At 38.1% G+C, this 15,584-nt stretch overlaps 1 protein-coding gene across 3 annotated transcripts in view; it reads left to right on the top strand.

Moving 5' to 3' along the window:
- Nucleotides 1–15,349, top strand: part of MED13 (mediator complex subunit 13) — a 122,540-nt gene extending 107,191 nt beyond the window's left edge. For all 3 annotated transcript variants that reach the window (XM_053568298.1, XM_053568299.1, XM_053568300.1), the window contains 3 exons: nt 5,690–5,863; nt 10,842–10,942; nt 11,380–15,349. In XM_053568298.1, coding sequence (XP_053424273.1) covers nt 5,690–5,863; nt 10,842–10,942; nt 11,380–11,512 — 408 coding nt within the window. In that variant the 3' untranslated portion in view covers nt 11,513–15,349. The remainder of the gene's footprint in view (nt 1–5,689; nt 5,864–10,841; nt 10,943–11,379) is intronic.
- The last annotated feature ends 235 nt before the right edge of the window (nt 15,350–15,584 follow it).

Genomic DNA, 15,584 nt, shown 5'->3' with positions numbered 1-15,584 from the left:
ACAGCACTCTACCCAGGGCAACAGCTTTGAGGGTCTGTCTCAAAAAACAAAAAAACCTATATGGGGCTGGGTGTGGTGCCTCAAGCCTGTAATCCTAGCACTCTGAGTGGCCAAAGTGGGTAGATTGTTGAAGCTTAGGAGTTCAATACCAGTCTGAGCAAGAGCGAGACCCTGTCTCTAAAAAAACAAGCCAGGTATTGTGGCAGGTGCCTGTAGTCCCAAGCTACTTAGGAGGCTGAGGCAAGAGGATCGCTTGAGCCCAAGAGTTTGAGGTTGCTATGAGACACTATACCGTGGTGCTCTCCAGGGCAACAAAATGAGACTCTATCTTTAAAAGAAAAACAAACCGGGCGGCGCCTGTGGCTCAGCGAGTAGGGCGCCGGCCCCACATGCCGAGGGTGGCGGGTTCAAACCCAGCCCCGGTCAAACTGCAACAACAAAAAAAAATAGCCGGGCGTTGTGGCGGGCGCCTGTAGTCCCAGCTACTAGGGAGGCTGAGGCAAGAGAATCGCGGAAGCCCAGGAGTTAGAGGTTGCTGTGAGCCGTGTGACGCCACGGCACTCTACCCGAGGGCGGTACAGTGAGACTCTGTCTCTACAAAAAAAAAAAAAAAAAAAAAAAAAAAAAAAGAAAAACAAACCCTGGCTTGGTGCCCGGGCTTAGTGGTTAGGGCACCGTCCACATGCACCTGGGCTGGCACATTCAAACCGGCCCAGGCCTGCTAAACAACAGTGACAACAACAACAACAAAAATAGCCTGGCATTGTGGCTGGTGCCTGTAGTCCCAGCTACTTGGGAGGCTGAGGCAAGAGAATTGCTTAAGTCCAAGAATTTGAGGTTGCTGTGAGCTGTGAAACCATGGCACTCTACCGAGGGCAACATAGTAAGACACTGTCTCAAAAAAAAAAAAAAAAAAAAACCTATACGGAACAATGAATTATTCCCAACTATAAGAATAAATTGAGAATTAAACAGTTTTATCTGAAAAAAAGTATGGAATTATTTAATATTCTCATAAGAACAGGTAAAACACTGACCACCCACTTCCTCTTTGATTTTTAGCAGTTATGAAAGCAGGCTGTCTTGTCTTTCTATTTGAAATAGACATTGTACACCTGTAATCCTAGCACTCTGGGAGGTCGAGGCAGGTGAATAGCTTGAACTCATGGGTTTGCTCAGGCTGCTGAGCAAAACTTGAGACTCCATCTCTACTAAAAAAACTAATAGGAAAACCGAGGCACTCGATTGGGCACTTGAGCCCAAGAGTTAGAGGTTGCTGTGAGCTATGATGCCATGGCACTCTATCCAGGGCAACAGCTTGAGACTCTGTCTCAAAAAGAAAAAAAAAAAAAAAAAAAAAGAAAGAGGGTGGCGCCTGTGGCTCAAGGAGTAGGGCGCCGGTCCCATATGCCGGAGGTGGCGGGTTCAAACCTAGCCCCGGCCAAAAAAAAAAAAGAAAGAAAGAAAGACTAATTGGGCCCGGGTGGGGTGGCTCACCCCTATATACCTAGCACTTCATGAGGCCGAGGTGGGAGGATCATTTGAGGCTAGGAATTCAAGACCAGCATGAGAAAGACTGAGACACCCCCATCTCTACAAAAAGTAGAAAAACTACCTAAACGTAGTGGCATGTGCCAGAGAAAGACCCTGTCTTAAAAAGAAAGAAATAAGGCTCGGCACCCATAGCACAGTTGTTACGGCGCCAGCCACATGCATCAAAGGTAGCAGGATCCAACCTGGCCTGGGCCAGCTAAACAACAATGACAACTGCCACAAAATGATAGCCAGGCTTTGTGGCAGGCACCTGTAGTCCCAGCTACTTGGGAGTGAGTCTAAGGCAAGAGAATTGCTTAAGCCCAGGAGTTGGAGGTTGCTGTGAGCTGTGATCCCATGGTACTCTACTGAGGGCAACATAGTGAGACACTATCTCAAAAAAAAAAAAAAAGAAAAAAAAACCCCAAAAATCAACCGATTGGGATTCATTGTTTAACACATCTTTATTTGACTGAAAGTATGTATAGTGATCATTTGATGAATATAGTAAGCGTATGTTTAGAATTTGCTTTTTTAAAGTAGGGAAGAAAGAAAGCTACATATAGTCGGATAATCTTCAACAAAGCTGACAACATACACTGGGGAAAGGACACTCTGTTCAATGAACAGTACTGGGAAAATTGAATTGCTATATCCAAAAGAATGAACTGAGCCCCTATCTCTTACCATGTAAAACAACTTAAGATGGATTAAAGACCTGAATTTAACATCAGAGGCTATAAAAATACTAGGAGAAAAACCTAGGGAAAACACTTTTAGACGTTTGTCTGCTCAACGAATTTATGACTCAGACCTCAAAAGCCCTGCCATCAGAAACAAAAATAGACAAATGGGACTTAATTATAACTACAAAGCTTTTGCACAGCAAAAGAAGTAACATGGTAAACTGACAGCCTGTGAAATGGGAGAAAATATTTGTAACCACAGGGGACTAATATTCATAATTTCCAAGGAACTCAAACAACTGAACAAAAACAACGAAAACCCCAAATAACTCCATTAAAAAGTGGGCTAAAGACACAAATAGACATTTTTCAAAGGAAGACAAATGAGCAAGAAGTGTATGAAAAAATGTCTAATATCACTAATCGTAAAATAAGTGCATATTAAAACCACAGTGCAGTGTCATTTTATACCAATCTGAATGGCTATTAAAAAGACAAGAAGTAACAGATATTGGCAAGGATGCAGAGAGGAGGGAACTCTTATATACGCTGGTGGGGATGTAAATTTGTGCAATCTTTATTGAAAATAGTGTAGAGATTTCTCAAAGAACTGAAGGTAGAACTACAATGCAACCCAGCAATCCCAGTACTGGGTATACGCAGAAGAAAAGAAATCAATATATAAAAAGATCCCCGCCCTCGTCTATAGTCCCAGCTACGTGGGAAGCTGAGGCAAAAGCATCACTTAAGTCTGTGGCTTGTAAGCTGTGATGCCACAGCACTCTCCCAAGGGTGACATAGTGAGACTCTGTCTCCAAAAAAAAAAGATCTCCGCACTAATGCTTATTGCAAGTCAACCTTAGTGTCTCATAAAGGATTGGATAAAGGAAATGTGGCATATATACACAATGGAATATTATTCTTTGATAAAAATGAATGAAATGTCTTATGCGACAACATGGATGGAACTGAAGCTATTATCTTAAGTGAAACACCTTAGACACAGTCAAATACTGCATATTTTCACTTATAAGGAAGAGCTAAATAGTTTGTATACTTGGAAGCAGGGAGTAGAATGACTTGGTGGGGTGGAGAGGTTGTGGAAGAGGATGCAAGGTTGCTTGGTAGGTACAATATGCATTTTTCAAGTAATAGACGCATTAAAGGCCCTGACTTCACCACAATGCAATATATGAAGATAGCAAAATGTACTTGCATTCTATGAGTATATACAAATAAAAATAAATGAAAAAATCTAGTAGGGGCTCAGCACCTATAGCTCAGCAGCTATGGTGCCAGCCACAGACACCAGGACTGGTAAGTTTGAATCCAGCCTGGGCCTGCCAAACAACAATAACAACAACAACAACAAAAGCCTGGTGTTGTGGCGGGCACCTGTGGTCCCAGCTACTTTGGAGGCTGAGGCAAGAGAATTGTTTAAGCCCAAAAGTTGGAGGTTGCTGTGAGCAAAAAAAAATCTAGTAGGGAAGAATCTTTGCCTACTCTTACCTTTTGTCCTTTCCTCCTCTTTTTCTTTTTTCTTAAACCAATTTTATTTCATTTAATCTGATTTAATTTTATTTATTTGTTTTTTTGTGGGGGGTTTTTTGGCCGGGGCTGGGTTTGAACCTGCCACCTCTGGCATATGGGACCAGTGCCCTACCCCTTTGAGCCACAGGCACTACCTGCTTCCTCCTCTTTTTGTTTTTGTTTGTTTGTTTGTTTGTTTATTTGTTTCAACTGTAAAGAAATGAGATTGTGAAAGAAATATACACATATATATGGAAAAATACCAATAGTCTCACCTCCCTAATAAAACCATTATTGCATTTAGCGAATTACCTTCCTTCCACATGCTTATATTGGAATGTTCTTTTCTTTTTTTTTTAGAGACTGAGTTTCACTTGGTCACCCTCAGTAGAGTGCTGTGGTGTTATAGCTCACAGCAACCTCACAGTCTTGGGCTCAAGCGATTCTCTTCTCTTAGCCTCCCAAGTAGCTAGGACGACAGGTGCCTGCCATAGCACCTGGCTATTTTTAGAGACAGTGTCTCACTCTTGCTCAGGCAGGTCTCAAACCTGTGAGCTCAAGCAATCACCCACTGTGGCCTCCCAGAATGCTGGGATTATAGGCGCAAGTCACTGTACCCAGACTATATTGGAACTTTCAATAAGTATAATTGGAATTTTAATATTGTATTTTCGTTATACATAATTTATTTATTTATTTTTTATTTTTATTTTTTTTGTGTGGTTTTTGGCCTGGGCTGAGTTTGAACCCGCCATCTCTGGTTTATGGGACCGGCGCCCTATTCCTTTGAGCCACAGGCACCGCCCCTATACCATAATTTATTATTCCCAAAATATTGAACATTTAAATATTTGTTTCTGTTATAGGTAATGATATAATAAAAAGGATGTGAACATCACTTAGTAATTTCCTTTTTGTTGCCATAATGCTTTCCAAATAGTATCAACTACATGTTATATATAGTGCTAGTTAAACAAAGCCAAATCAAATCTACTTTTTAGATTGCAGTACAATTATTAGGCATTAGTTGAGGGAACATTAGAAAATAAGTTAGAGGCTCTGTGCCCATAGCACAATGGTTACAGCACCAGCCACATAAACCAAGGCTGGCAGGTTCAAACCCAGCCCAGGCCAGGTAAACAATGATGACAATTGCAACAAAAAATAGCCAGGCGTCGTGGCGGGCGCCTGTAGTCCCAGCTTCTTGGGAGGCTGAGGCAAGAGAATCACTTCAGCCCAGGAGTTGGAGGTTGCTGTGAGCTGTGATACCACTGTACTCTACCGAGGGCAACATAGTGAAACTCTGTCTCAAAAAAAAAAAAAAAAAAAAAAGAAGAAAAGAAAAAAAAATTTAGAAATTTCATTGAACATATTTGTATTTTTCACTCAGCTGTGAAGGTGTACACATAACCCCTTCCACATTGGCTTGACATAAACAACTGTCATATTCGTTTTCTCATGCAACTCTTTTTTTTTTTTTTGTAGAGACAGAGTCTCACTTTATGGCCCTCAGTAGAGTGCTATGGCATCACACAGCTCACAGCAACCTCCAACTCCTGGGCTTACGCGATTCTCTTGCCTCAGCCTCCCTAGTAGCTGGGACTACAGGCGCCCGCCACAACGCCCAGCTATTTTTTTTTGGTTGCAGTTCAGCCGGTGCCAGGTTTGAACCCCCCACCCTCGGTATATGGGGCCGGCGCCTTACCAACTGAGCCACAGGCACTGCCCTCTCATGCAACTCTTAAAACTCAATCTTTTAATGCTATTACTAATTGTAATACTCTATGTATACAGCAATTGATTTTTTTCAATATCGGTCAGAAGTTTGTTAAATTGCTATCATAAGGTAATGAACTGTTTGCAGTAAGCCATTCTGTATTTATATCGGGTGCTTAGCTATGCCAGATGAACTAATACACTTTTAATTTTGTCTTTTTAAGGGTCAGGGTACTGATCGGCTACTTTCAACAGAATCTCATGATGAAGTAACTAATATTCTTCAGCAACCATTGGCCCTGGGTTACTTTGTATCAACTGCCAAAGCGGGTCCATTACCTGACTGGTTCTGGTCAGCATGTCCTCAAGCACAATATCAGTGTCCCCTTTTTCTTAAGGTATTGCTGTTTCTATGCTAGCTCCTAAAGAAGCCTAATTGAGGACTTAAATCATGAGAAATATATGTGACTTTTTGAAATCTTATAGCTTGTCCAAGTTCTGTGTTCTTAAATGCATTGCTACTTATGACCGTCTAGACCCCGGTTTTCAACCTTTTTTATCTCACGGCACACTTGAACCTATAGTTAAACTTGAGTGGCACACAAATTATGTTAATCAAAAAAGAGTGAAAGAAAGAATATGCTTTGAACTGTGCTTTGAACTTCTTTCGAAAATAATTTAGTTAATGTTCTTTCAAAGTTTTTGTGGCACACCTAAGAACCTGTTACAGCACAGCAGTTGAAAATCACTGGTCTAAAAAAAAAAAAATCACTGGTCTAGACAATACCACAAAGAGAATTACCTAATTATAAAACAACTGTAATTTTTAAATTTTATTAAATTTGAACTTTAATTATTCTTAAGTCAAACTCCAGGACCCTTGCTCATAGTATAGGTTGAATATTCTTGTCTTAAATGCTAGGCACCAGAAGTGTTTCAAATTTAGATACTTTTGAATTTGGGATGATTAATCTGTATTTTCAACTGCACATACGGAAGTTTAGAGCTGAAAGAAACTTTTATATATTATCTCTAATCTAACCTTCTCATTTTTTTTAGGTGATCATAATTTAAATCCAGAAAAATACCTGTCTAAAGTTATAAATTGGTAGTAAACTCAAGACTAAAACCTGAATCTTTAAATGATTATTATGTTATCTTTTGAATTAAATCATAACTGTACTGCCACTGCTATTATGCTGCATTACTTAGGGAATTATGTTTGAGTTAAAATTTTCGTTTAAGAGTTTTGCTTTGCTACCCAGAGTGAGTACTAAGGTACAATGATACACTATAACCTTGAACTTCCAGGTTCAAGCATCATCTCACCTCTGATCCAGGCATGTGACACCATACCTGGCAAAGTGTCTTATTTTTTGTAGAGATGGAGGCTCTGTGTATTGCCCATGCTGGTCTCAAACTTCTGGACTCAAGAAAGATTTATAATTATAGTAACAACACTTGTTTTTAATTTCTTTTTTTTTTACAACAGAGTCTTAGTTTGTCACCCTCGGTAGAGTGCTGTGGTGTCATAGCTCACAGTGACCTCATACTCTTTGGGCTCAAGCGATTCTCTTGCCTCCCAAGTAGCTGGGACCACAGGCACCTGCCACAATGCCCAGCTGTTTTTAGAGACGGGGTCTTGCTGTTGCTCAGGCTGGTCTCAAACCTATGAGCTAAATCAGTCTACCTGCCTCGGCCTCCCAGAGTGTTGGGATTATAGGCATAAGCCACCCCATTTGGCCTTTAATTTCATTTACTGCCTCCTTATAATAAGCTTTCTAGCTTTGTGTAAATTAGTGAATGGGTTTTTTTTGTTGTTGTTGTTGTTTTCCTGAGACAGGGTTTCAAGCTGTCACCCTGGATAGAATGCTGTGGCGTTACAGCTCACAGCAACCTCAAACTCTTGGGCTTAAGTGATTCTCTTGCCTCAGCCTCCCAAGTAGCTGGGACTACAGGCATCCACCACAACATCCAGCTATGTTTTCTTTTGTTGCAGTTGTCATTGTTTTTTCAGCTGGCCTGGTTCATATGCAGCAGCCTCGGTGTATGTTGCCAGCGCCCTTACCCCCTGGGTACATGTGCCGCCCTCGTGAATGGGTTTTAAGTACAGTAAAGAGATTCTCAGATCCATAGTGACTTATTAAAACAAATTCATTAGTGATATAACTGAAGTCAAGATAAATCATAAAATGGTAAAATAAAGTGAGACAGGGATGCTTATAAAGGGGTGATTTCTGCTGTCACTCTTGCTCCTATTTCAGAATAACAAGTTCAGATCTGATTGACTTCGGTAAACTCACAGAAGGTGACTGTTTTTATTCCATTAGTCATGCTAATTTTAATATTTAAGCTTTGGTTAAGGTAAAAATAGAAGATAATAGGCTTTAGTTTCTTCGGGCTATATTTCAAGCCTGATGCTGTTAAATCTTGATACCCTTTAGACCATATCTCATTGAGTCAGTGACATTTAAGATTAAACATGGACTTCCATAGCATGCTCATAAAGAGTACAATAGCCAGTGATCTGTATTGCCTCTTAATGAGATAATATATTTAAAGAGTGTCAACCAAGATAATAATTAGTTTTATCATGTGAGTTTTCTTCTCCTTCCAATATATGTGCAGTGGTCTATACAGATCTCAATACAAGAACATATTGTGAAGGGATTTTCTGCAGAATAGTAGTCTTTGGATCATCAACAAAACTAATAATTCTTTGGTCCCTTGGGAAGCACAGCACATAACTATCGGTCTCCTTTTATAGTCACAATATATGTATGTACACTAAAGGCTCTGAAAAACAGCAGGAAATAAGATTGTTTACCTGGCATTTCTTAAACTTATTTTAATACATAAGAAAAAAAGGATTGTGTAACACTTCTTAATAGTTTATTACCTTAGTATTTCAGGACACATTTTTTTTAGGAAACACTACAAAAAGTCCAAAGGACTATACAGATTCTTTTCTACTCAATATTTGCAGAGAGGATAGTGTAAAGTGGGCATTCACCCTCAGATACAGTATAACAAGATTAGGACTTCTGGTTCTGAATTACCAGGTAAGGCATAACTTAACCATAATTCTGTTCACCTTCTTTTTATATATCCCATTTTTATTTTTCATATATGGGCAATAAAATCACTGATATGTTTCTCTTTGCTTGGAAGAATAGGGGATTGTTGGTTAGATGGTTAAAAATATTTTTATCAGGCAGCACCTGTAGCTCAGTGGGAAGGGTGCTGGCCACATACACCAAAGCTGGCAGGTTCATACCCAGTAAAACAATGACAACTGCAATAAAAACAACAAAAATAGCCGGGCATTGTGGCAGGCACCTGAAGTCCCAGCTACTTGGGAGGCTGAGGCCAGAGAATCGCTTGAGCCCAAGAGTTTGAGGTTGCTGTGAGCTGTAACGCCAAAGCACTCTACCAAGGGTTACAAAGTGAGACTCTGTCTCCAAAAAAATTAAATTAAAAATTAAAAAAATATATTTTTATCATAGCAATTACAGAACTGACACTAATTACATTTTTTTTAATTTATAGTTATCTGCTGAGCGGTGCCTGTCGCTCAGTGGGTAGGGTGCCTGTCCCATATACTGAGGGTGGCAGGTTCGAACCCAGCGTTGGCCAAACCAACAAAAAAATAGCCGGGCGTTGTGGTGAGCGCCTATAGTCCCAACTGCTCGGGAGGCTGAGGCAAGAAAATTGCCTGGGCCCAGGAATTGGAGGTTGCTGTGAGCAGTGTGATGCCACGGCACTCTACCGAGGATGATAAAGTGTGACTCTTGTCTCTACAAAAAACAAACAAAATATGTATAGTGATCTGCAATGTAAGGATTTTGTTTATAAATCATAAATCAAGCACTTTGGTTATATTCCTGAAAGTGTGACACAAGAGTTTATACATATCGCTGGGTGCCATGGCTCACGCCTATAATCCTAGCACTCTGGAAGGCCAAGGCAGGTGGATTGCCTGAGCTCACAGGTTCAATACCAGCCTGAGTCAGTGCAAGACTCCATCTCTTAAAAAAAAAAAAGATACCCGGGCTTTGTAGGAGGCACCTGTAGTCCCAGCTACTTGGGAGACTGAGGCAGGAGGACCACTTGTGCTCAAGAGTTTGAGGTTGCCGTGAGCTATGACACCACAACACTCTACTGAGGGGGACAAAGTGAGACTGTCTCAAAAAAAAAAAAAAAGTAAAGTTTATACACATAATTGTAAAGGAGAGAACCCTTAAATGTAAAATAATACCTTTTATAGTGTATGAAATGAGAGGTACCAAAAATTTCTATAGTGAACACCACTATTGTCTTGTCATAGCTTTTTAACACCATTATGGTACTGACTCATAAAATGATTCATTTTGTTTAATTGAAATGTAGAGTGGCATATTCCTTTCTCCCACTATTCATTGCCATCACTAAATAGGTGTGCCAGTTGTTAACAGGCTTCTATTATTATTCTGAAATTGAGTGGGCAAAAAGAAGGCCTCTGTGCACTGTATTACTTAAAAGTGTTCACATTTCAGCCAAAGGTTGACTTGTTTCAGTTTTACAGTGCTGCAAGTAAAATATTTACTTATGCTTATTCCTGTTACTTTTTCAGTACTGGACTTAGGTATGTGTAAGTTTTGTGTAACTTAGGGACAAACTATACTTGGCAGTTTAGTGCTCCCTTAAACATTTACTTTGCACATCTAAGTAGAGTAGTCTTAGAAAATAATCAGAAATGGGGCGGCGCCTGTGGCTCAGTGAGTGGGGCGCCAGCCCCATGTGCCGAGAGTGGCGGGTTCAAGCCCAGCCCCGGCCAAACTGCAACAAAAAAAATAGCCGGGCATTGTGGCGGGCGCCTGTAGTCCCAGCTGCTCGGGAGGCTGAGGCAAGAGAATCGCGTAAGCCCAAGAGTTAGAGGTTGCTGTGAGCCGAGTGACGCCACAGCACTCTACTGAAGGCGGTACAGTGAGACTCTGTCTCTACAAAAATAAAAAAAAAAAGAAAAGAATCAGAAATGCCTTTTTAAAGGGATTGTTTTGTCTCAAAAACAGTAAAGCTAGGGTGGCCCCTGTGGCTCAAAGGAGTAGGATGCTGGCCCCACATACTGAAGGTGGTGGGTTCAAACCCAGCCCGGGCCAAAAACTGGAAAAAAAAAAAACAGTAAAGCTAAAGAAAAGGAAGTAGGATATGTTTTGCCCTTAAAGATTACCTTTGTAATGAAAGAGTTAAGCAAAGAGAACAAGCATTTTTATAGTGGTGCTCATTCATAACGTAGGACAAAAATTTGTTTTATTAGGGAAGATGCACTGGGAGAATAAGGTAAAACTAAATAACATTTTTTTTCCATTGCTGACTGATTACCTGTTACCTTTTTAGGCCTCTTTGCACCTCCACGTGCCTTCAGTGCAATCTGACGAGCTGCTTCACAGTAAACACTCCCACCCACTTGACTCAAATCAGACTTCAGATGTCCTCAGGTATAGCTCTTTTACTATTAAGGGTTTGCCACTGCAACTTCAAAAGAATATAATGTTGATCCTCATATATATATTTTTCTCACATTTGGCCTGAGTTTGTAGTTATGTACCATCAGAGCTCTAGATAAGTCGTATCATTCAGATTATAATTCACCCCTTCCTTCAATACAAATTTTCCCCTTCTTGTTTGCACATGCCAATTGTCTTGATGTACAGTTTAATTGGGATAAAGGGGACTGCTTTTCTGTCATCAGTAATCTACTTTTAAGAATGATTTTTATGAAACCTAGTTATTTTTTACTCAAGGACTCTCCATTCCCTGCCTTCCACTCTTTTTAAAGGTGATTTTGGATCTTAAATGTTGTAATTAAAAACTGCTCTCATAATCTACATTAGAAATAAATGCATGACTTATATATAATTTATTTGCTTTTCAGGTTTGTTTTGGAACAGTACAATGCACTCTCCTGGCTAACCTGTGACCCTGCAATCCAGGACAGACGCTCATGTCTCCCAATTCATTTTGTGGTGCTGAATCAGTTATATAACTTTATCATGAATATGCTGTGATCTTCACTTGACAGAACTGTGCAAGAACAGGACACGAAAAAAGGATATTTCACTGCAGATTAAGTTGCAGTTATCTTCTCAGTGAAAGTCATTTCTGATGGGGTCTAGTTCTTATTACTTCAACAAATATTGTTTTGACTTATGGGGAGGGGCGATATATATAACCCTGCTATTTTTCATGGACTATACTGAACTCTTTAGGATGATGACTGATCACACACAACGTATTATAACATTTTCGTAGCAAAAATTAACCTTTTTTTTCCCAGTCACAGTATTTGTGAAAAGTAATGAGCCATAGTACCCAGTCATGTTAAATGAATATTAAAAGCATGGAGAGGAAACATGAAGAACAATGAATTTCAACATATGAATTTCAACATATGGCTTCAGAACATCAAGATGTTCTTGTATTGGATTATAGTATCTAGTATTCAAAAATGCCTGCATCTCTTATTTATTGTAAGTTTTTAAATGTATAAATTGTCTTATATTTCTTAACCTCTTTTATAAAAATTTTCCTAGAAGGTTAATGCTGCCTTCTTGCTTTAAAGCAATTGGTCTAAAATATATGTAATCGTCTTAATTAAAAAGTTGCAGTAGGGTTGCTTTTAGAGTATTATTTTTTTGTAAGGGGGTGGGTGGGACAGTAAATTTGTATTGTCTTGATGTACAGTTTAATTGGGATAGAGGGAACTATGTCCATACCATTGTGTGTGGAGGATTTACAGCTAAGCTGTAGTTGCAAAGTACATGTACAGTAATGAAGTTCACTGTGTTTATAAATTGAAAAGGTACCAGGTATTACAGCATTTTATATATCACACCTTTACAGAATAACATGATGGCAATATACAAGTGATATTGTTAGGTGGTTTAACTTAGAATAAAATGAGAATTCTTCAGTTATATTTTGTACTATGGTTTAGGGCTATGACTAATATTTCAGGCCATTTCCAGTGGAAGAAAATTAGTTTTACAAAAAAGACATTTGCTATTGAATGCTTAAACTAATTTTGGTGTTCATTGTTACATGCTTAATTTTTTTTCAGTTTTAGCAGTGGCACATTTAGGCATGGGAATATTAATTATGAAGTTTATCTTCAGGATCTGCTATAAGGTTGAAATTTAGCCCAGCTCTAGGCATTTTACAAATTATTTTAAGAACAATCTCTCTTGATTGTTTGACATTTTTTTAAATTAAAGATTGGGAATGTGTGTGAGAGTATGCATATGTATGGGTGTGTGCGTGCAATCAAACTGTGGTGTAAATAGATTCTCAGTGAATTCTGGTATTCAGACTCTATTCCACTAGTGAAAGAACCACCTTTTAAACTTAACCTGTTTCCCTTTGCCTTTTTTATTTATTTAATTTTCTTGGTTTGGACATGGCAGTCCCAAACATCAGAGTCTGTACTTTTCTATTACACAGCTCAGATTAAGGTAGGGCATATGCCAAGGAGGTTCTCACCTCCCTAAAGAAGGGACTTGAATTTTAGGGACTTTAATTCACCCCTTCCTTCAATACAAATTTTCCCCTTCTTGTTTGCACATGCCAAGATAACTGCTTCTATGCAGTCTTTACCCGCTTGAAAAATCCTTTCTACAGTGCTGCTCACAAGAGAGCCCAAGTGAGCTTCCTACTTGCATTGCTGACTTGAATTCACAGTCGCCAAGTCTACCTATGTTTCTTGGAAGCAGTCTAACAAACTTTCTATTTGTCACTAATTATCTACAAGGACAAAGTCAGTTGTATTTACAGAACTACTTTTGTTTTTGTTTTTGTTTTTTTACTGAAACTTGTTTTGTAAATACTATATGCTTAGATTAAATATCACTTTCTTAAGAATTTAACTTCTTCAAATTGTGTATATAAAAACATTAGCAAGTCTTGTTTTTTCTATCCAGAAAACACAATTGGTGACAAAAGTTTTCAATCATTTCTTTGAAATTATAATGCAATCCCAATGGTCAGCATATTTTGGTATTAAATTTAAAGATCACATCTCTGCATTTTTTAAAAATTATACTAACATACCACAGATTATGATGGTATGTTTTGTCCTGTACTTTCTTGGGAAAAAAAAAAACTTATCTGACATTTGAAGGAAAAGATGCTTATTTGGAATTTCTATAAAAAGAGTATCCTTTTTTATATGGTTAGGTCAATAGTGACTTTAAATAATAAAAGTTATATTCTCATGGTAACCGTACCTCTGTTTGAAAATAGATTTTTAAAAAGTCATTCCCTGACTTTTTTTTATGTGGAGCCATAAGGAGGGAACCCAGTATATAATTCCTCTTGATCTGGGAATCAGGAAATTGTTCCCAAATACACAGGATGTTTTTCCTTCCCTTCATGTATCAATTCACACTCAAATAGAAAGTTATTAAATAGCCATTAGAAAACGTCACTAAACTTATTTCAGAAAATAAATTAAGACTTTTGTGCAGGATGATGGATCTGACTAATATACCGTGACAGACAAGTATAGGTAGTTTTGTTTTATTTAAGTAGGCAAGCAAAATATAATACTTTATAGCAGTGGATTACCAACACCTTGACTTCTTTGTTACAGTGCTATTGTCTGTTTTTTTGTGCAGTTACCCATTACAAAACAGGGTGGAAGTTCAGTATTTTGGCATTTTAGAAGATTAATTATGTAATGTCTGCTTCCAGCCAGTGAGAAACATCTAGCCATACCTTTCTTATGCAAGCCATTCAGTTATCAGGACTGTGAATTAACACTGTATGAATAAATTTCTGTACACCTTATTGTTTGGCCAGAAGGCCACCAAGTGTACTTATATGTAATCCTTAAATTTTAAAGTAGGTGTAATTTTTAAATATTTCTAAACTTTTCTTAAACCACTAAAATTAAGCTCTTACTACTTAGTCAACTATCCTCAGCTGTATTCGTACTCAATTGTCAGTATGGCACAGATTACTGTATTAAAATATTCTCCTTTGGTCTTCGTATTTACCTTCTGAGGTAATTTTTTAACTTAATGTGTTACTACAAAGATTTGCAGATCTTTAATCAAGCACTATGTTAATACTGTAATATCAAAATACTATGTCGCATTATTTAAAATGTTCAAATTGAATAGATTAAAAGGAAGTTTTTAAATGCTGTTGCATCATATAATTTGCTACTCATCCACTATGGCATCGCATATCAGTCTATTAATACATTTAAGGTTGTGTGAGTGATATTTTGATCTGGGTTTCCTCTTAAGATTTTAGTTTGTTTAAATTAAGGAAAAAATGTTTTTAATATACATTTTTATTTTGTCCCACCTCCCAAAAAATCAGCTGGAAATCTTAACCCCTTGGTTTTTCTTGGTATTTTAATGGGCCCAGAACTGTGGTTTAAATTTTTATATATGTGTTTTCTTTTTTGTGGAGTATAAATTTAAAAACTGGATTTGGGACCTACAATACTCCTCAGGTTGATGTATTCATGAAGTTTTAAAATAGCTTTAGTTTTGAAAGTAAACTGGATTTGTGAATCTTAAAGTTACTGGCTTTAAACTACAAATTGTGACATCATTACTGGACATGTCAGCATCAACCTTCTCAAAATCGCTTGGTCACTTTACGAAGGGGCGTCTTAAAGTTGTTGTTTAGCCGTGACATTTAATATGGTCCAATTGCTTTTCTTTTTAACGTGACAAAAAAGAATAAGGAACAAACACTATTGCTGCCGAATGCCATAACACTGAGTTGTACAAATTGTGATTGAGGAAATGAAAAGGTTTATACTTTTTAAAAAAAAAAACAAAAAAAACAAAAAACATAACTTCAAATGGAATAAATTATTCATGAAGCCTTCATTGTGGTGTCTCATTCTGTTGAAAGTTAGAAATTAATGGCCTTTTTAATTTCTCTGAAGTATTTTATTTCCAGAAAGAATTTTCACCATATCAACATGCATTATATACAGTACAAGATAATTCTATATTTACATACATACCAATTCCTTGTAGACTGTGCAGTTTGTTATTTTCTAGTCCAAGCAAGCTACCTTTAAATATTTAAAGCCACAGCCAGACACAGTGGCTCATGCTT

The sequence above is a fragment of the Nycticebus coucang genome, chromosome 18, assembly GCF_027406575.1.
Source record: "Nycticebus coucang isolate mNycCou1 chromosome 18, mNycCou1.pri, whole genome shotgun sequence".
NCBI lineage: Eukaryota > Metazoa > Chordata > Mammalia > Primates > Lorisidae > Nycticebus > Nycticebus coucang.
Note: the sequence above shows the minus strand (reverse complement) of the source record. Positions and strands in the feature narration are given on the sequence as shown.